The sequence below is a fragment of the Hypanus sabinus genome, chromosome 11, assembly GCF_030144855.1.
Source record: "Hypanus sabinus isolate sHypSab1 chromosome 11, sHypSab1.hap1, whole genome shotgun sequence".
Lineage (NCBI taxonomy): Eukaryota > Metazoa > Chordata > Chondrichthyes > Myliobatiformes > Dasyatidae > Hypanus > Hypanus sabinus.
Genome location: NC_082716.1, coordinates 56,447,948 through 56,469,949, shown reverse-complemented (window position 1 = coordinate 56,469,949; position 22,002 = coordinate 56,447,948). Strand labels below are relative to the sequence as shown.

Sequence of the window (22,002 nt, the reverse complement as noted above, 5' to 3'; positions counted from 1 at the left end):
TTTTGCCTAAATATTAGTGACTTTGAGAAAGTCACTGATGCAATTGGCAAATTTGAATACTCTTAAGTGGAGGAAAAAGTTAAGGAACTTTTAGCCATGATGGCAGTAATGCAAAATGCAGAGACTTGGGCAATTCAAGTAAGATAAAAAAAACTTTATTTATCCCAAAGGAAATTATTGTTGCAAGATTGCTCATCAGAAATATATACTTAAAATACTAAATGAGGTACAAAAAATAATGCAAAATATACATTATAAAGTAATAGTGCAAAATACAGATGTGCAATGAAACCATATAGTTGTATACTTGAGAAGAAATTGTAGAATCTTATAGCCACAGGGGAAAAGGATCAGCCATGGCTTTCAGCGTGCACCTCATGTTATCAGCCTGTTACTACAGCTGCTCCTCTACTTGTCCAGTACATCATGGAAGGGATTGTGCATAATGCTCCATAGATTCTGCAGTATCCTCCTCCACCAGGGAATCCAGTTCCACTCCCAGTAAAGAACCAGCCTTCCTGATGAGCTTATTGATTTTCTTGGCATCAGCTGCTCTCACCCTGCTGCCCCAGCAGACTATAGCATAGAACAGAATGCTGGCCGCCACTGTGTCTTAGAACATCTGCAGCATAGTACTGCAGACATTGAATGACAGGAGCCTCCTCAGGAAGTACAGTCATTCTGTCCCTTCTTGTATAGAGCCCCTGTGTTTTTAGTCCAGTCCAATTTATTGTCCAAACGTGAGGAAATCTGCAGTATGCTGGAAATTCAAACAACACACACAAAATGCTGGTGGAACACAGCAGGCCAAGCAGCATCCATAGGGAGAAGCACTGTCGATGTTTTGGGCTGAGACCCTTCGTCAGGACTAACTGAGTGGAAAGATAGTAAGAGATTTGAAAGTAGTGGGGGGAGGGGGAAATGCGAAATGATAGAAGAAGACTGGAGGGGGTGGGATGAAGCTAAGAGCTGGAAAGGTGATTGGCGAAAGTGATACAGATCTGGAGAAGGGAAAGGATCATGGGATGGGAGGCCTCGGGAGAGAGAAAGTGGGTGGGGAAGCACCAGAGGGAGATGGAGAACAGGCAAACAACTAAATATGTCAGGGATGGGGTAAGAAGGGGAGGAGGGGCATTAACGGAAGTTAGAGAAGTCAATGTTCATGCCATCAGGTTGGAGGCTACCCAGCCGGTATATAAGGTGTTGTTCCTCCAACCTGAGTTTGGATTCATTTTGACAATAAAGGAGGCCATGGATAGACATATCAGAATGGGAATGGGACGTGGAATTAAAATGTGTGGCCACTGGGAGATCCTGCTTTTTCTGGCGGACCGAGCATAGGTGTTCCGTGAGACAGTCTCCCAGTCTGCGTCGGGTCTGGCCAATATATAAAAGGCCACACCGGGAGCACCGGACGCAGTATACCACACCAGCCAACTCACAGGTGAAGTGTTGCCTCACCTGGAAGGACTGTCTGGGGCCCTGAATGGTGGTGAGGGAGGAAGTGTAAGGGCAGGTGTAGTACTTGTTCCATTTACAAGGATAAGTGCCAGGAGGGAGATCGGTGGGAAGGGATGGGGGGGACGAGTGGACAAGGGAGTCACGTAAGGAGCAATCCCTGCAAAAAGCAGAAAGAGGGGGGAGGGAAAAATGTGTTTGGTAGTGGGATCCTGTTGGAAGTGGAGGTAGTTGCGGAGAATTATACGTTGGACCTGGAGGCTGGTGGGGTGGTAGGTGAGGACAAGGGGAACCCTATCCCGAGTGTGGTGGTAGGCGGATGGGGTGAGGGCAGATGTGAGGGAAATGGGAGAGATGCGTTTGAGAGCAGAGTTGATGATGGATGAAGGGAAGCCCCTATGTTTAAAAAACGAAGGCATCTCCTTCGTCCTGGAATGAAAAGCCTCATCCTGAGAGCAGATGCAGCGGAGCCAGAGGAATTGTGAGAAGGGGATAGCCTTTTTGCAAGAGACAGGGTGGGAAGAGGAATAGTCCAGGTAGCTGTGAGAGTCTGTAGCTTATAGTAGATATCAGCAGATAGGCTGTCTCCAGAGAAGGAGACAGAAAGATCAAGGAAGGGGAGGGAGGTGTCGGAAATAGACCAGGTAAATTTGAGGGCAGGGTGAAAGTTGGAGGCAAAGTTAATGAAGTCGACGAGCTCAGCATGCGTGCAAGAGGCAGCGCCAATGCAGTCGTCGATGTAGCGAAGGAAAAGAGGGGGATGGATTTCAATAAAGACTTGGAACATGGACTGTTCCACAAAGCTAACAAAAAGGCAAGCATAACTGGGACCCATGCAGGTGCCCATGGCTACACCTTTTGGAAGAAGTGGGAGGAGCCAAAGGAGAAATTATTGAGAGTAAGAACTAATTCCACTAGACAGAGGAGAGTGGTGGTGTTAGAGGGGAATTGGTTAGGACTGGAATCCAAAAAAAAGCGAAGAGCTTTGAGACCATCTCGGTGGGGGAATGGAGGTATGTAGGGACTGGGCGTCCATTGTGAAAATAAGGTGGTGGGGTCCAGGCAACTTAAAATCATTGAAAAGATTCAAAGCGTGAAAAGTGTCACGAACATAGGTGGGAAGGGATTGAACAAGTGGGGATAAGGCAGTGTCAAGATATGCAGAAATGAGTTCAGTGGGGCAGGAGCAAGCTGAGACAATAGGACAGGCAGGTTTGTGGATCTTGTGTAGGAGGTAGAAACGGGGAGTGCGGGGTGTGGGAACTATGAGGTTGGTGGCAGTGGATGGGAGATCCCCAGAGCTGATAAGGTTGGTGATGGTATAGGAGACAATGGCCTGGTGCTCCTTAGTGGGATCATGATCAAGGGGTAAATAAGAGGAGATATCACAGAGTTGTCACTGTGCCTCAGCCAGGTAGAGGTCAGTACGCCAGACAACAACAGCTCCCCCCCCCCCCCCACTTATCAGTGGGTTTTATAGTGAGGTTGGGATTGGTGCGGAGGGAGCGGAGAGCAGAGCATTCGGAAGGAGTGAGGTTGGAATTGGAACAGGGTGTGGTGAAGTCAAGATGGTTGATGTCCCATCGGCAATTAGCAATAAAGAGATCCAGAGCGGGCAGAAGACCAGAGCGGGGTGTCCATGAAGAGAAGGAGGATTGAAGATGGGAGAAGGAGTTATCGGTGGGGGTAGGAGAGTCCTTTGCCAAAGAAATAAGCTCGGAGACGGAGCCAGTGGAAGAAGAGTTCAGCGTCATGGCGTACGTGGAACTCACAGAGGTGTGGGCGAAGGGGAACAAAGCTGAGGCCTTTACTGAGGACAGAGCGCTCTGCCTCAGAGAGTTGAAGGTTGGAGGGAATGGTGAAGACCCAGCACAGATGAGAGATGGGATCAGAGGGGGGAGGGCGGCTGGTAGTGTCAGTGGAGAGGGAAGGGTTGGGGTGAGAGGAAGATGGAGCCTCTGAGGGCCCAGGAGCTGACAATGGGATCTGAGGGAGAGGGGATGGCAGAGTGGTGGTGGGGGAAGGGGAGACGGGAGTCACAATTGCAGCATGTGAAGACCCGGCCTGGAGTTCAAGGCTGGAGTTGCAGTCGGTGGTTGCGCAATCGCTTTGAAGCTGTCCATGGTCATAATGATTATCAATTCACAGACCTCCGTTGATACCCCTGCCCCACTTACCCCATCCGTATCTATAAGTTTAGTCTGATTCTCTTCCTCTCTCTTTCCCCCTCACTATAATCTCCCCCCAGCCCTACCTTTCTTTCTCTTTTATTTCCCATAATTCTCCACCTTTCCCCTAGCCCATTTCTCTCCAGCCTATCACTTCCCAGTTCTCTACTTTATCCCTCCCCCCACTTCTTATCCCCCCCCCCTCGACCATCCCATGTTACTTCATTCCTGATGAAGGGTTTCAGCCCGAAAAGTCGTCACTACCTCCTCCCATAGATGCTGTCTGGCCTGCTGAGTCCTGCCAGCATTTTGTGTTTTTGTTTACATAAACAATCTTGTTGGTTACACTTGCTTATCACAGTCTCATTTTTTAATCCTTACAGTTTCAAGCCATTTAGTCAGTGAATGTCTTGCATAAACAAGATTCTGCATTTAAAAATTAAGATTGTTTTATATGGTACATTCTGGTGGCTACTCCACTGATTTAGCACAGTTTGCACTGAGGCAATGTTTCAGTTGTAGTTAATGTCTTCACTCTGCTGCCTTCACAGTTCTTGATGAGTTTCTAATATAGCCAACCCACTTTATGAGGGAGTTGTGAGGTTGTGTTGCTTGAGGATGGACTGTAACATGATTTTCTGTAATAACTGAAGCTGCATCATGCATGCATGCATCGAAAATCAGATTGGGGTAAAAAATGGTGTGTTGTTTTATCTACATTTTTTCATAAAAATTCTGTGAAAGTCAATTTTACTCCCCACCTCAAATTTTAGTTACTGATATTAAAATTCTATAAGGGTGAATTTGGCCAAAGTGTGGATGTCTTCTGTAGTTTCAACCTGCATCTTGCCACTGGCTAATACTCACCACAGGTTGTTGTTAAATTGTCAGTTTTGCAGAAGAGCATGTGTTATCCCATAAATAGTGACCACAAAAGTTTATCATAAAGGGGAAATAAACTTGTTTATTATCAGAGCAAACACGAGGAAATCTGCAGATGCTAGAAATTCAAACAACAACACACACAAAATGCTGGTGGAACACAGCAGGCCAGGCAGCATCTATAGGGAGAAGCACTGTTGACGTTTCGGGCCGAGACCCTTCGTCAGGACTAACCGAAAGGAAAGATAGTAAGAGATTTGAAAGTAGTGGGGGGAGGGGGAAATGTGAAATGATAGGAGAAGACCGGAGGGGATGGGATGAAGCTAAGAGCTGGAAAGGTGATTGGCGAAAGTGATACAGGGCTGGAGAAGGGAAAGGATCATGGGACGGGAGGCCTCAGGAGAAAGAAAGGGGGGGGGAGCACCAGAGGGAGATGGAGAACAGGCAAACAACTAAATATGTCAGGGATGGGGTAAGAAGGGGAGGAGGGGCATTAACGGAAGTTAGAGAAGTCAATGTTCATGCCATCAGGTTGGAGGCTACCCAGCCGGTATATAAGGTGTTGTTCCTCCAACCTGAGTTTGGATTCATTTTGACAATAGAGGAGGCCATGGATAGACATATCAGAATGGGAATGGGACGTGGAATTAAAATGTGTGGCCACTGGGAGATCCTGCTTTTTCTGGGGGACCGAATGTAGGTGTTCAGTGAAACTGTCTCCCGTCTGCATCGGGTCTCACCAATATATAAAAGGTCACACTGGGAGCACCAGACGCAGTGTACCACACCAGCCGACTCACAGGTGAAGTGTCGCCTCACCTGGAAGGACTGTCTGGGGCCCTGAATAGTGGTGAGGGAGGAAGTGTAAGGACAGGTGTAGCACTTGTTCAGTTTACAAAGATAAGTGCCAGGAGGGAGATCGGTGGGAAGGGATGGGGGGGGGACGAATGGACAAGGGTGTCGCATAGGGAGCGTTGTTTATTATCACCATGTTTTATTAATCAATACAAATTGCAATGTTATCCATGAAAGAAACTAGTTGTCATAAGGTTAGGAACTCTGAAGTGCTACTATAATACTAATTATTAATATTTCATGGGAGATCAATTGTCCCAGCTCTCCATCTGTTCATTTACGATCAAAGCCATGCCACACAGTAGTGGATTGGGTGTAGATATTGCAACTTTTTATCTAACTATAAAGACAAAATCTTATTTTCCTTTTTTGATGATCTGAAGTGAGCCAAGTTCATTGTATTCAGGAAATCTCCCTACTTGAGAAAAAAAGAGGGTAAATTCTGTATGAAGCAGAAACACTCCAAAGCTGATTTTAAGATGGAAGCATATTTTCAGAAAGATTTCAAATCTCCAGTTGACCTCCAATGGCAAACATTGGCAAGGTTTTCACATTTCTCCATTATAAGTAAAATTAATAAAATTGTATTTGTTGTCTTTAATAGGCAGAATAATAGTTCAGCTTGGACGTGACAGATCAGATGGCCTGTTTCTGTGCTGTAGTATTTTATGACTCTATGTTTAACGTACAACTGCAATCTTTGTGGCTGGCCCAGCTAAATCTTTAGTGGGTAGTGTTGAAATTGACAATGGTGGGGTAATTCAGAAAAGATTGATTCCTCTGTGGAGCTGGCAGTCACCTATTGCTTGATAACAAGGAACATCAACTCAGCCCATCGCCCCAGCATTGAATGATGGTTGGATCCTGATCATCAGGGTACGTCTCCCTTATTACCCAAGTGTGGAATTATTATCATCAGCAAGATCCCTACTTATGACTGTAATGGAAGGAAGATCACTGAGCCGATATCTGAATCTCGGTAGGTGATGTCAAGGAGTAGCTCTCTTATTTCATGGCACCAATGATCATTTTAACCATGTATACTACCACTCTGGCCAGCAGATAGATTTCATCAAAGTTTTATCTGATGCCCAATTAACATCCCAAATCAGAAAATTAAGTGCTATTTCACAAGCTTATTATGAGCTTCATTGGAACAGCATAGGTGGGCAATGATAGAGGTTGAAATAGAATTAGAGACAGACAAGAAATGGAAGCCTAGGGCAAAATGCAGCCAAATTTGCTTGTGATTTTCCCCAGTCTAGAAGAGATTATACATAATGTGGTACGCTAAACGAGAAGTGCATATAGATTGCTGTCTCACCTAGAAGGGATGTTTGAGTTCCTGTTTAATAACAAGGTAGTAAATGGATCAGCATTGTATCACCTGCAGCCACATGTATATGGGCCATGCAAAGGGCAGTAGACATTAGTCAAGTATTGCAGAAAGAACAATCTCTTCAGAGTACTACAAGATAAGGGAAGGGAAAGGTATGGGAAAAGAACCTTATTAAACTGTGGTATAAGTAATAAAGCAATAGGTACCATAATTCTGAGTTTCTGAAAGAGAGCAAATTGAAGGAGGAAGCATATTAATGTTTTGAGTTCAGTGTAATAAAGATAGAAATATATTCTGTATAAACAAGTAACAAAATATGCTGATGTAGGCAGTGCATTCAATGTAACGTACATAGACTTTAAGGCCTTTGACAAGGTACCTGATGGGCTGTAGTCCAAAGCCAAACCATAAGATATAGGAGGAGAAGTAGGTCATTTGACCCGTCGAGACAACTCTGCCATTCGATCATGGCTGATTTATTTTACCTCAGGCTTCTCACCGTAATGTTTGCTGCACTTACTAATCAAGAACTTATCAAATTCTGCTTTAAATATATCCAATGCCTTGACCTCCATAGCCATCTATAGCAATGAATTTCACAGATTCACCATCCATGGCTAAAGAAATTTCTCCTCATCTCTATTCTAAAGGGACATCCTTTTACTGAGGCTGTGTCCTCTGGTCCTAGACTTTCCCACTAATGGAAATCTTTTCAGTTCCACTCAATCTAGGCCTTTCAGTATTCAGTAGGTTTCAAGAGAAACTCATTTTACTCTCATTTTACTATCTCTAGTGAATACTGGTCCAGAGCCATCTAATGCTCCTCATATGTTAATTCTTTCATTCCCATGATAATTTTTGTAAACCTCCTCTGGACTCTCTCTAATGCCAGCATATCCTTTCTTAGATATGGGACCGAAAACTCACAATATTCCAAATGCAATATGACCAATGCCTTAAAAAGTATCAGCATTACATCAGGCAACACACACAAAATGCTGGAGGAACTCAGCAGACACTACATTCTTGCTTTTATAGTCTGGTCTTCTCGAAAGGAATGCTAACATTGCATTTGCCTTCCTTTCCACTGACTTAGCCTGCAAGTTAACCTTTAGAGAATCCTACACTAGCATTCCCAAGACCCTTTGCACCTTCGATTTCTGAAGTCGCCCCCTGTTTATAAAGTGGTCTATGCCTTTATTCCATCTACCAGTGTGCATGACTGTACATTTCCCTACACTTTATTTCATTTGCCACTGCTTTGCATTGGTGATCAGAGAACCATTGGTATGTGGGTACAAGGTACCCCGAATATAGCTGCACAGCTAGATAAGGTGCTTAAGAAGACATACAAGATGCTAGCCTTCATTCAGCAGGTGTAAAATGTAAGAGTAGTGAGGTTTTGGGACAAATTTATAGAACATTAATTAGGCTATAGTTGTGTACATTTCTGGCTACCATACTGTATAAAAGTATATGATTGCATTTGTGAAGTTGCAAAGGAGATTCATCAACATTACACACTAAAAATGCTGGAGGAGCACAGCAGGACAGTTAACCCCTATGTAGGAAATGTACTGTCGATGTTTCAGGTTGAAATCCTTCATCAGGGCTAGAAAGGAAAGGTGCAGAAGCCGGAATGAGAAAGTTGGGGGAAGGGAAGGAAATCTTGCCTGTTGTTGCAGACAGAGCAAAGGTGCTCAACAAGGTGGACCCTATTCTATGTCAGGTCTCACCAGTGTATCAGAGGGAGCACAAGGCTACAGGAGGTAACTCCAAAAGACTTGCAATAAACTGTTGCTTCATCCTGAAGGCATCTTTGGGATCCTGAACGTTGGTGATTGAGCGGGTGTAGCAATTGTCTTGTTTGCAGAGTTTACTTCCAGATAGAAGATCGGTGGGGAGGGATGAGTAAACAAGGAGGTCACAGAGAGCGATCCTTGCGGGAAGTAAGGAATGGGTAGCAGGGAAAGATGTACTTCATGGTAGATTCCTTTGAAGGTGCCAGAAGTTATGAAGAATAATGGACTAGATGTGGAAGCTCATGGGGTGGTAGGTAAAGACAAGGGGAATGCTATCTCTGTTATTTTGGTGGAAAGATGAAGTGAGGGAGGATGTCTGGGAAATGGTAGCAATGCAGATAAGGGCAGTGTCATTAGTAGAGGAAGCTGTTGTGTACCTTAACTTGGTCATCTAATGTACAGAAACTACAGCAAATTCAGAGTGGATCATATCATAGTACGTTTATTCTCTTATTTGCAAGGGAAGGTCTATCTGCAGACAAGTTATCATCTGGAAATAGCTTAAATTTTATAGCTCATAACAAGCCACTTTTATAGATTTTGCAGAGAACAGTAATTAGGTTGCGCCATTCCATTACATTGCTCTGTTATCTTGGTCTGACATTTGTTTTTCAATTTGTCTTTAGAAGCTGTGTCCTGTTTCTGCCTGTTGTCAAAACATCCTCTCAGCCATAAAACACATCTCCTGTTATAAAACACGTACACAGCTGCCTATCATAAAACACACACAGACATGTAAGCCTCCATCCAAACCAGCAAAGCACCCTGGGATTTCATGGGTTCCATTTTGTCACATTACCTTTTACAAAAGTTAGAAATTCATAAAGACTTTAGGATTGGAGATATATTTCCACAAAGGGAAATCCTGTCCTTTGTAGAAGGAGGACACCTAAGATATTCTGGAATTGAAAACCTCATCCTCAGAACAGATGCGGTGGAGATGGAGGAAATGGAAAAAGGAAATAGCATTTTTTCAAGTGACAAGCTGGGGAGAGGTATAGGTCAGATAACTATGAGATTCGGTAGGTTACTCCAGTAGTTTGAGTGTGTTGCTCTGGATTTCCAGTATCTACGTAATCTCTTGTGTTTAAGATTCATCAGGATGTCTATGAAGCATTTCAGTTTTGAGAATAAGCTGGGTTTGTTTTCATTGAATTGAAGGTGGCTGAATGGGGAACCAATAGATCTATACAAAATTGAGGAGTGTACATAGGATTAATAGTAGGAAACATTTTCCCAATTGAATATGCATTTGAAACCGGAGGGCAAAGGTTCAACAAAAGTAGTAAGGGATTAGAGGCAATCCAAGGAATATTTTTTCCTCCCACAGATTGGTTAAATTCTGAAACACACTTCCAGACTGGCTGATGAAAGCAGATACTCTTGCAAAATACAAAGACTACAGAACAAGTGATGACAGTAGTGTTTCTATAGTTACTTGATGGTCATCATTGACATGGTATATAGGGAATGAGATACTGCGACCTTTCTCAAAGAGATAGATCAGTGGTGCATGTGTTCAGTTCCTCATTTATCTTCATATTTTGGATCTCTTTGTCCGTGTTTCAAGGAAATCTTGCCAAACTGAATCCTGAGTTTCTCTGAGATGGCAGGACCTGAATATATGTCTGCTGGATTGTGTGACTATTGCGAGTCAAAATGTAGCTAATCCCATTGAAAGTTAAAACTTCTGGGCATTCTGTTTAATGTCATTGCCAGGAAAAATCAGAAAAAATCATGTCTCAGTATTGAAGATTCTTGGCAGGAGGGAGAGCAGAGTATTGTGGCTTTTAATTCCTTGAAATATGCATGTAAATGTATTTTTTGCTGAGTGAGGGCTTTTATATTGTACACTCTGGGATTGGGTGACCTGTTGTTGAGAGGACTGACTAATGTGGAAGAGCCATGGGTTCAGTGAATATTCAACAAATTACATTTATATTTATGATTTTTAGGTTATAAAGGCTCAAGTAAAGGATCTCATGATTCCACGATACAAGATTATTGTTCTAATCCACATTGGACAGCTGAATGGACAGAGCATGCGGATTGGTAGTCGATTTCTCTGGAACACCAATACAGACACCTTTTCTTCCTTCTCTTTCTGTAACCGATCTCTTTTTGCTGTTGCTAATGTTTATGGAGTGTACTTTGAGTGAAATACTTTTGGGCAATATAATAAAAAAATAATACTAAATATAAAACTTGTATAGTAAACATGCTGCTTGGCATCAGTAGTGATCAATATTTCAAGGGCCATTTGATGCCTACCTCCCTTTCCTTTATAAATTGGATTCTTGACCCTGTGCCAAGTTCATTTGATTTCCCAGCTTTTAACTTATGTATTTTGAGAGGACCGGAAGTGACGGCATTGATGAATACTTATTTTTGTGAGATATTATAAACAGCCCCCTTTTTTTTCTCTTTTTTGCTTCTTTTTTCTTCTATATTAGTTATTAGATTAGATTAGCTAGTTTTGCATTATATATTTTTTGTTTTTTTTCTTTCTTTTTTCTGTTTTCCTTATATCATATATTATGAAATATTTAGACTTACTATGTTCATACATATATTTTATGGCTTATGTCTTGGTAAACTCATTTATATTGTAACTATTATGTATGTTTTTTTTCATATGTAATGGAATTTATATGTTAGTAATTTCTTTATCAATATATCATTTGTATTCTGTCCATGTTACTAATATTAATAAAAAGATTTAAAAAGAAAAGAAAAGAAAGGATTCTTGCCCACCTATAAGATGTTATTCACTCTTACATTTAGTTTTGTTCCCTTCCCTTGCCTTTTCTTAAAAGTAGAGGGTAGGAGAATTATATTTCAAGGAAGGATTAATCCAGTTTTCATATAAGCGACTAAAAAAGCATTTACTTTAAAACAGCCTTTGATCCTATACTTGATATCTAGAAATAACCCATTTGATGTTAATAAAATTTAAAAGTAAATATCTTGGGAATTTCCAGCATAGTTCCAATTGCCAGCATAGTGATAGATACTCCCAGGCAAAGAAATTGGTAAGAAATAAAGATCATGGGTGAACTTTCAGAATCAGGTATATCATTACTTTTGTATGATGTGATATCTGTTTTATAGCAGCAGGACAATCCAAAGGTATAAAATGACTATAAATTACAAAATAAATAATGCATCAAAAAAGGAAAAGTGAGTTCGTGTTTATGGACCATTCAGAAAGCTAAACAACTTTTGCTGTCCATACCCTCTGCTAAGTCGTTTTGCAGCAGCAGAATAGTGCAAAGAGTAAGTAGTGCAAAGCAAGAAAGAGTAACAAGATGGTGGAAATCTGATGGCAGAGGTGATGAAACTGTTACTAAATTGTTGAGTGTGCTTTCAGGCTCCTGTACCTCTTCTCCAATGGTAGTAATGAAAAGATGCTATGTTCAAGATAGTGAGTGTACTTAATGATGGATGATGCCTTCTTGAGGCACCCCCTTTGGAAGTTATCCATGGTGGTGGAGGGGATTGTGCTCATGATGGAACTGGCTGACTCATAACCCTCCACAACCTCTTGCAATCCTGTGCATTGGAGTCTCCAAACCAAGCAGTGATACAACCAGTCAGAATTCTCTCCACCATATAGTTATAGAATTTTGTAAGAGTCTTTGCTGACATTCCAAATCTTCCCAAACTCCTAATGAAGTAGACCACTAGCATGCCTTCTTCAAGATTTATCATTTGTTGTGCTCAGGATAGATCCTCTGAGATACTGATGCCCAGGAACCTGAAACTGCTCACCCTTTCCACCGCTAATCACTCAACGATGATTCATGTGTCTTCCCCTGACTTCCCCATCCTGAAGTCCACAATCAATTCTTTGATCTTGCTCACATTGAGTGCAAGATTAACACTACTTAACCAGATGACCTGTTTCGCTCCTTACAGCAACTTATTAAAATCTGAGACTTTATCATTAACAGTGGTATCATTTATGGATGTCATTTAAGTTGTGCTTAGTCACATAGTCATGAGTGTAGAGACAGTAGACTAGTGGGCTATGCATGCACCTTTGGGGTGAACCGGTCTTGATTGTCAGCATGGAAGAGCAATTATCAGTGATCTGGACTAACTGTGATCTCCCAATGATGTCGAGGACCCAGTGGCAGAGGGCGATACAGAAGCCCAGGTTGAGATGTTTGGTCAGTAATAATGAGGGGAAATGGTATTTAACTGATCAACAGCAGCCTGCTGTCAACCAGGCACTTCAAAGCAGAGTGAAGACCCAGTGAGATTGTGTCCACTGTAGATTGGGGTTCAAGATTTACATCAGTACAATTTCAAGTGTGTGTACAGAAACATACAAAACATACAGCACAATACAGGCCCTTCAGCCCAAAAAGCTGTGCTGAACATTTACTTACTTTAGAAAGATCCTAAGATTACCCATAACCCTCAATTCTAAGCTCCATATACCTATCCAGAAGTCTCCTAAGAGACCCTATCATATCCGCCTCCACCACCGTTGCCGGCAGCCCATTCAAGGCACTCACCACTCTCTGCGTAAAAAAAAAAATATTAAATAATTTACCCTGATCGCTTCTGTACCTACTTCCAAGAACCTTAAGACTATGCCCTCTCATGTTAGCCATTTCAGCCCTGGGAAAAAGCCTCTGACTATCTGCACGATCAATGCCTGTCATCATCTTATACACCTCTATCAGGTCACCTCTCATCCTCCGCTGCTCCAAGGAGAAAAGGCTGAGTTCACTCAACCTATTCTCATAAGGCATGTTCCCCAATACAGGCAACATCCTTGTAAATCTCCTCTGCACCCTTTCTATAGTTTCCACATTCTTCCTCAGTGAGGCGACCAGAAATGAGCACAGTACTACAAGTGGGGGTCTGACTAGGGTCCTATATAGCTGTAACATTATCTCTCAGCTCTTGAACTCAATCCCACAGTTGGTGAAGGCCAATACACCATACGCCTTCTTAACCACACAATCAATCTGCACAGCAGCTTTGAGTATCCTATGGACTCAGACCCAAAGATCCCTCTGATCCTCCACACTGATAACAGTCTTACCGTTAATACTATATATTGCTATCATATTTAACCTACCAAAATTAACCACCTCACACTTAACACACACAAAATGCTGGTGAAATGCAGCAGGCCAGGCGACATCTATCAGAAGAAGTACAGTCAACGTTTCGGGCTGAGACCCTTTGTCAGGACAGTCCTGATGAAGTGTCTTGGCCGAAATGTTGCCTGTACTTCTTAGATGCTGCCTGGCCTGCTGCGTTCCACCAGCATTTTGTGTGTGTGTTGCTTGAATTTCCAGCATTTGCAGATTTCCTCAGATTTGCACCTCACACTTATCTGGGTTGAACTCCATCTGCCACTTCTCAGCCCAGTTTTGCATCCTATCGCTGTCCTGCTGTAACTTCCACACTATCCACAACACCCCCATCCTTTGTGTCATCAGCAAATTTACTAAACCATCCCTCCACTTCCTCATCCAGATCATTTATAAAAATCACAAAGAGAAGGGGTCCCAGAACAGATCGTCGAGGCACACTACTGGTCACCGACCTCCATGCAGAATATGGCCCATTTACAACCACCCTTCGCCTTCTGTGAGCAAGCCAATTCTGGATCCACAAAGCAAGCTTCCCTTGGATCCCATGCCTCCTTACTTTCTCAATAAGCCTTGCATGGGGAACCTTATCAAATGCCTTGCTGAAATCCATATACACTACATCTACTGCGCTACCTTCATCAATCTGTTTAGTCACATCCTAAAAAAATTCTGTCAGACTCGTAAAGCACGACCTGCCTTTGACAAGGTTTGCTGACTATTCCTAATCATATTATGCTTCTCCAAATGTTCATAAATTCTGCCTCTCAGGATCTTTTCCATTAACTTACCAAACATTGAAGTAAGACTCACTGGTTTATAATTTCCTGGGCTATCTCTACTCCCTTTTTTGAATAAGGGAACAACATCTGCAACCCTCCAATCCTCCAGAACCTCTCCCATCCCCATTGATGATGCAAAGATCATCACCAAAGGCTCAAAAATCTCCTCCCTCGCCTCCTACAGTAGGCTAGGATACATCTCATTCAGTCCCATAGACTTATCTAACGATGTTTTCCAAAAGCTCCAGTACATCATCTTTCTTAATGTCTATATGCTCAAGCTTTTCAATCCACTGTAAGTTATCTCCACAATCGCCAAGATCCTTTTCCATAGTGAATACTGAAGCAAAGTATTCATTAAGTATCTCTGCATCCCCTCTGGTTTCATACACACTTTTCCACTGTCACACTTGATTGATCCTATTCTCTCACGTCTTGACCTCGTGCTCTTTGCATACTTGTAGAATGCCTTGGGGTTTTCCTTAATCCTGTTTGCCTTCTCGTGTCTTCTTCTGGCTCCGTAATTTCATTCTTAAACTCCTTCCTGCTAGCCTTATAATATGCTAGATCTCTATCATTACCTAGTTTTTTTGAACCTTTCATAGGCTTTTCTTTTCTTCTTAACTAGATTTACAACAGCCTTTGTACTCCAAGGTTCCTGTGCCCAACCTTCCTTTTCCTATCTCATTGGAACATACCTATGCAGAACACCATGCAGAACACCATGCAGATATCCCTTGAAAATTTGCCACATTTCTGCCGTACATTTCCCTGAGAACATCTGTTCCCAGTTTATGCTTCCAAGTTCCTGCTTGATAGCTTCATATTTCCCCTCACTCCAATTAAATGCTTTTCTAACTTGTCTGTTCCTCTCCCTCTCCAGTAAAGTAAAGGAGATATAGTAAGGAGATATAGTAAAGGAGATAGAATTGTGATCACCATCTCCAAAATGCTCTCCCACTGAGAGACCTGACACCTGACCCGGTTCATTTTCCAATACCCAATCAAGTACAGCCTCTCCTCTTGTAGGTTTATCTACATGTTGTGTAAGGAAACCTTCCTGGACACACCTAACAAACTCCACCCCATTTAAACCCCTTGCTCTAGGGAGATGCCAATCAATATTTGGGAAATTAAAATCTCTCACCACGACAATCCTGTTATTATTTCCAGAATCTGTCTTCCCATCTGCTCCTCAAAGTCCCTGTTACTATTGGGTGGTCTATAAAAAAACACCACCCAGTAGAGTTATTGATCCCTTCCTGTTTCTAACTTTTACCCACAGAGACTCAGTGGACAATCCCTCCATGACCTCCTCCTTTTCTGCAGCCGTGACACTAACTCTGAATGCCACGCAGTGACACTCACTCAGCAGTGCCATGCCCCCACCTCTTCTGCCTCCCTCCCTGTCCTTTCACTCTAATTAACCATTCCTACCCCTGAGCCATCCAAGTCTCTGTAATGGCCACAACATCATTGCTCCAAGTACTGATCCATGCTCTAAGCTCAACCGCTTTGTTTATTATGCTTCTTGCATTGTTTCCAAGGTTTCTCGATTTGTGAGGCAACAGAATAGGTATTATTCTACTAAACCATCATGGCAAACTGTGCAGTTGCTTTACGACGCAGGAAAAGAGAATATTCGAATAGGAATGTACTGAAGCCAGTTCAAAGACAGAAAATCATTCAAAAACCCTTTTGTCTTCATTTTCTTCACCACACCCCACCTTGTGTGATCTCTTCAGTAAGGGAGCACAAATTGCACAGGCATGAACCTCACTCCATTATCATGCTCAGGTGGGTCAAGTTGTTCTATTGTGGTGAGATTACTTGCTGTACTCATTAGTTTGCTTATCTGGCTTTCCCAGTTCATTTCCTCATCTTCCCCCACCCCACCCCAGAGGGCTCTGGATAGAAATTGTGAAGCCTGGCTCTTTTTCCTTGAGTGAAATGGTTTTAGTATTGGCTATGGTCAACTAATATAGGATGGGATCAGTGTTGTGTACCACATATTATTAAGAAAATATAACAATATGCTTCCCTACAGTTACATGAAGAAAGACTTTTAAATGGTAGAAAAAGATTTGAACCACATCTTCATTTCTTTATTGCAATAACCCTAAAATTTGTTAACTATGAACACAACATGCAGAAAATGTATACCATAGTTAGCTTAAATCATGTCTAAATATTGAAATCTGTATTTTTAAATAAATTTATTGAAAATATTTTTCTGTTTTATGTAAATATGTGTATCCAACACTGAATATCATAAAATACTTAATACATTGAAGTGAAACACTTATGTACATGAACTACTTATATACATTTAAGACAACAGAATATTGTTTTCACTTTTTTTTTAATTTCCAGCTATGTTTTGAAACCAGTTTCTAGTACAAAAAAATTGCAGGGAATAGTTAAAGTGAAAATGATAGAATTATTCTGTATTGTCTGTGACTTGCCAAACTATTGAGGGATTGAATTAAAATACAATGTTTTGTTAATTAGATCTAAATCTCCCCACAATACTGTAGCCCTTTTGTCCTAGATTTTTATGCTAGACTGCAGGTTGTCTACTTTCTTGTCACTGAATATGGTGGCTGTTATGAGGAGACTGGGGAAGGATCGATATAGTTTATTTCATAAAAACTAAAAGGATTTGCATGTCACAAGATGTGATACGAAACCTTGCAGACCACGGTTTGATCTGTAGCTGTATTGTGTTCAGTGGTGATAAATGGACAATAGAAGGGATGCAAAAGTCAGTCATGAAACAGGTCATGATTCATCTCCAACTAATAGCAAGGAACTGCCTTCAGAAAATGAGATTATTGTATGATGGTTGAGATTAACAACAGTCCATTTGCTATATTATAAATAGAGTAAATGGTATCTGTCAAAAACTAAGGTTTTGTAAATGGAATTAAAGTCAAAATACTTTTTAAAGGGAAATGATTGATATAATGGAGAAAAATGTAAATATAAGTAGTATGGAATGAACTGTATTTGAAAGATATTACACAAGACTGACAACAAAACTTTGTTTAGATCTACTGACAATATTGCAGAGAGTAGGCCTTTTGAGCTGTGCCATCTCAGCAGCCCCCAATAACCCCAATTTAACCCTAACCTAATCATGGGACAATTTACAATGACCAATTAATCTATGCAGTACAGTTTGGACTGTGTGAGGAAACCCAACACCTGGGAAAAACTCACATGTTCCACAGGGGTGACATACAGATTCCTTACAGAGGATACTGGGATTGAATTCCAAACTCTGGTGATCTTAGCTGTTACAGCGTTGTGCTAACCGCTACGATACTGTGGCATTCACCTCTGTGTAAAAATCAAATTGTAATAAACCGAGCTTATGGGAAATCCTAGATATGTAATTAGATTGTAGATGGAAAAACTGAAAATTATGGTCCAAGTAGGAGAATTTCTTAGAAGACATCTTGAACCATTTACTTAATCAGCATATTGTATTCCAAGAAGGAAGGAACTAGTTTGCTCCAATACTAGCTTAGGAATCAGTTTGAGAAGCCTGAAAGTAGCAGAACATGTAAAACTGATGACTGTAACTGAAATAGATTCACATACAAGCAGATACTTAAATAAAGAATACAAGATGGTGCCAATGGACTACAGAATCTTTTGTTCCAGTGGCATTTGAAAGATAATCTCAACTAAGTTATCTTTAATTAGAAAAAAATATTTAAATAAGGTGTTGTTTAACTGTATAGTGACCAGGGATGAAGAAAATTTGTTGAAAAATCTTATTATATGATGATGTAGCTGATATTTGCTTTCCTACATATGACAGGTCATATAGAAGGGATAAGATGGAGAAATGAAAATCCAGGTATATATTGGTACAAGTAACAGTTCATAAAAGAAAAAAATAAGCATTGAGAGAAAACTACTGCATATGAAAATAAGTGTTTTATAAATGAATAAGATTGGATAGAAATGAAAAGGATGACTGCTTGAGTGAGGAAATGGTGGAATTGCGGGGAAAGCATTAAAAACTAACAATAAAATGTAAATGGAAAATGATATGAATGTTTCATATTTAAATATTTAAACCACAATGGGTCAAAATCTTGTATATATCTTGGATCTTGGATATATTTGGATAAATCTTGGATATATTTAATTTGCTTTGCATTATTGAGTCATGTAGAAGTTCGGAGTTCGAAAGAACATGCTGTTTAAATTGATCATTATATATGTATATTTATCATGCTATTATAATGTTGAATGGCAAATGTTTGTGTGGATTTTAATTGAGACTCCATAGACACTTTTGCTAGATCTGGTCACTTTCTAAAGTGATTTAGTTCTCACAGTGGTCTAAATGGAAACGGTTTCAATGAATGTTTGCATGGTAACTAAAGAGAAGTTAAATAAAGCATGCGTATTTTGGTTTAAAGACCTTACGCATGCATCACTCAAACTTATCACTGTTGAGAAAGGCAGATCATACATTGGACAAAATTACATGTGATTTGAGTGCGAGAAGAAGATTTTGCTCTACTTATATTGAGTTATGGTGAGAATATGCCTGTAACATTGTTAGTTGGAGTGTTGTCACTACATAATCAATGATTATGGTTGAGGTTAGGATTGACTCATTTGAATTAAATATAGTGTTCAGAAGAACAAAAGGCCATACAGCAATTCATTCAAGTTGACCAACTAGTCCAATTAATCTGCATTTGGCCTATATTCCTCTACCCTCCCTATCCACTTACCTGTCCAAATGTATTGTAATTGGACCTACGTCTACCATTTCCTCTGGTAGGTCATTTCATACCCAACATCCACCAACTGGGAAACTGCCTTCAGGTCCCTCTCCCATCTTACTTTAAAAACATGCCTTTTAGTTTTAGACTCCTCTAACCTAGGGACAGAGATTCTGATTATCCACTTTATCTTTGCCCATGATTAACTTATAAAGCTCTCTGCACTCCCTCCTCAGTGTTGATCTCTCCAAGGAAAACAGCCTCAGCCCAGCCACTCAATCACTCCAATTGCAGAAAAATCCTTGTGAATCTTTTCTGCATTGTCCCCAGCTGAATGCCATCCCTTCTATGCCATGATCACCTCAAAATATGAGTGATCTTAGTAAGCACTTCCTATGGGGCTTGTGGGGCTGTAGTTTTCCTGACTCCAGGTGTCTGGAACCAGGCAAATCATCTTACAATAGTTTGAAGGTGCATCAATTTTGGAGACCATAAACCAGACCACAATCCTTTGCCCAAATGGATGATTTGTATCTCTGTCGGTGAGGGAGTTTTGAAGTAATTCAGATTTTTTTAAGAGAACCAAACATTAGGTTAGTGCATTGAGTAGAAATGAGACTATGAAGTATTATCTTCATCGACAGTTGACAAAAATTTGAAGGACCTAATACTGCTTTCATTTCTCATTCATATCCTCAAATATACTCGAACGATTCAGAAGCTATTTATTTGGGCAGTCCATAAAATGATGTTTTGTTAACCATTGCATTATAGGGTGCACGAAGAGTGCGTTAATCAGAGCTTTTACCGTTCCCTTTTCACGTATGAACTCTTTTCTGCATCTTGTTATGAATTATTTTTATAACTTGAACAATTAAGTTCCCATTCCATTGGGGGGGGGGACGTTCTATCTTAAATATTCTTGTTAAAGGTGCCCGAGATTCATAACGTTTTAGTTGCACGAGACGGTATGAACCTTTGCATCCAGTTTGACGCCTAGTTGAGAGCCAAAGATCACTTGATTACAAATTCCTAACTAGTAGCTTCCAAATAACTCATCCGATGGTGAAATCTTCAAATGTTGCCTACCCCTGATTACGCTATGCAACGCCCTAATATCAAATATGCTTTAGGCAGCCCGGCGCTGCTACGGGTGACTTTCTGGTGAGTATGTGCGATTTTTGATTAGTTTCAATTATGCAATGAAACTTTCAAATTTCAGCTCAATTTTATTAAGTTATGTCAACATTTAACAGAGAGCGCATTCTTGCACCCTAAAATAAGTTTCTTTTCCAATCAATTAACAGATGCCGTACACCGAATTTGCGTTGAACAACAATTATACAGTACTGTAATTTGCATTTAAACACAAACAACGCTCCAATGGCCCCCGACCAGAGGGACCGTGGCAGCGGTCGGACGCCGCTCCCCGTTGCTTCAGCAGAGAAAGCTCATTTGCTTTTTGGTACAGCCCCTCCGACAACAAAGATCGGCATGAGTGTGATTGAATAGGCGCTTGTCCCGGGATGGGTTCCGGTAAACCGCCAACATTTCTTCCAAAAGGTCCGGCCTGTAGCTCGAATCCTCTCCGCTGGTTGATCCCAAGCCTTGGGCGAGGAGCCGTTTTGAAGGATGGAATCCCACGAACGGCGATTTCTGATCCTCTGTTGGTGACCCAAGACAAAATAAAACATTTGAGATTCGCTCGCCAAAATATCTCTGCAGAAATTTTTATTCATAATTACAGTTTAATCTGACCACCCAATTCAAACCGACGCCAAAGACTAAGAAATTATATTTTAGTAATAACGTGCAATTTTAATACATTTAATACATATATTTACGAAGTACAGTACGATGATGCAGTATCTTGCAGATCGAAGAGTGGTGATTAAATTACCACTCTTAATTTCTGTTATATTCAAAAACAAATGGAAGAGACCTTATTGTTAATATTCGGAAAGAAAACAAAGTTGGCCCATTACAATATCAAGGGCAAAAGTTAGGGTTCAAGTGTGGCGAATGAATCAGACATTCTCTGGCGCAAACTATTAAAGCGCCTTTTCGGGGAAACTTTTTGGAACAGTTGGAACTAGGAGAGTTTTCCGCGAACGCCAGCTCACCCAGCAACTCGTTGAGTCGGGTCTCTCTCCGCCAGCGCGACGCGCCGCACGTGTAGATCACTGCCCGCATCAGGTCGCGGCCGCACAGCCTAAACAGCAGCGGCTTTTCCGCGCTGACCCGGGAGGCGGCGAGCAGCGCCAGCAAGGACGGCAGCAGCAGCAGCGTGGACCGCATGCTCGTTCGTTCTAAGCAGCAGCAGTCAGGTAACAAGCGGCCAGTGGGAGGAAAGTCTTCTCCTGAACTCAGGTGGTTGCTCTTTTATAGCGAGATGCTGAGACTCGTCCCTCTCAGCCCGCCTCCCCTCCCCTCCCCTCCCCTCTAGTGAAGGTATTGATGAAGGCACTCACCTCACTCGCTCTAAGTGCAGCGCCCGGACAGTGACAGAGGGCATTACTGAAAGAAACAAGGTTGAGAACGAATTGGAGACCTGAAGGAATATAAAGGCATTAAAAACTTTACAGGACTAGGTGGGGCGAATATAAGCACACATTTTAACGTCCATAGTAATCTGTTATCGTAAAGTATGTGGAAAAATGTAAGGTAATATGGAAAAAGAAAATAGTTTGCAATACCTCCTTTCGACTTGCACAGTTATCTCGGAAGATGGCAGCGAAACGTGAGTCCGAAGTTAGTTCGGGCTGCCCTTCCCCGAGGCTCCCAGAAACGGCGCAGCACCAACACGCGACTCACGTCTCGGTTCTGCGGTTCTCTGCATGCAGTTATCGTT

At 41.5% G+C, this 22,002-nt stretch overlaps 2 protein-coding genes across 2 annotated transcripts in view; one reads left to right on the top strand and one right to left on the bottom strand.

Annotated features, from left to right (window-relative positions):
* Positions 1–11,547, top strand: part of dynlt5 (dynein light chain Tctex-type family member 5) — a 34,260-nt gene extending 22,713 nt beyond the window's left edge. The window contains exon 5 of the mRNA XM_059983610.1: positions 10,460–11,547. Within this exon, the coding sequence (XP_059839593.1) occupies positions 10,460–10,663 (204 nt within the window). The 3' untranslated portion in view covers positions 10,664–11,547. The remainder of the gene's footprint in view (positions 1–10,459) is intronic.
* Positions 11,548–20,397: 8,850 nt separating this feature from the next.
* Positions 20,398–21,537, bottom strand: insl5a (insulin-like 5a). Its single transcript, XM_059983608.1, has 2 exons — positions 21,275–21,537; positions 20,398–20,815 (listed from the first exon to the last, which is right to left on the bottom strand). Exons 1-2 carry the CDS (start codon positions 21,447–21,449, stop codon positions 20,589–20,591), a joined length of 402 nt encoding a protein of 133 aa, XP_059839591.1. The 5' UTR covers positions 21,450–21,537; the 3' UTR covers positions 20,398–20,588.
* Positions 21,538–22,002: the final 465 nt, after the last annotated feature.

Coding starts and splice junctions, on each gene's coding strand:
- insl5a (XM_059983608.1), bottom strand. CDS start 21,449: ATGCGGTCCACGCTGCTGCTGCTGCCGTCCTTGCTGGCGCTGCTCGCC. Junction 20,816..21,274: donor CCGACTCAACGAGTTGCTGG/GTGAGCTGGCGT, acceptor GGTCACCAACAG/AGGATCAGAAATCGCCGTTC.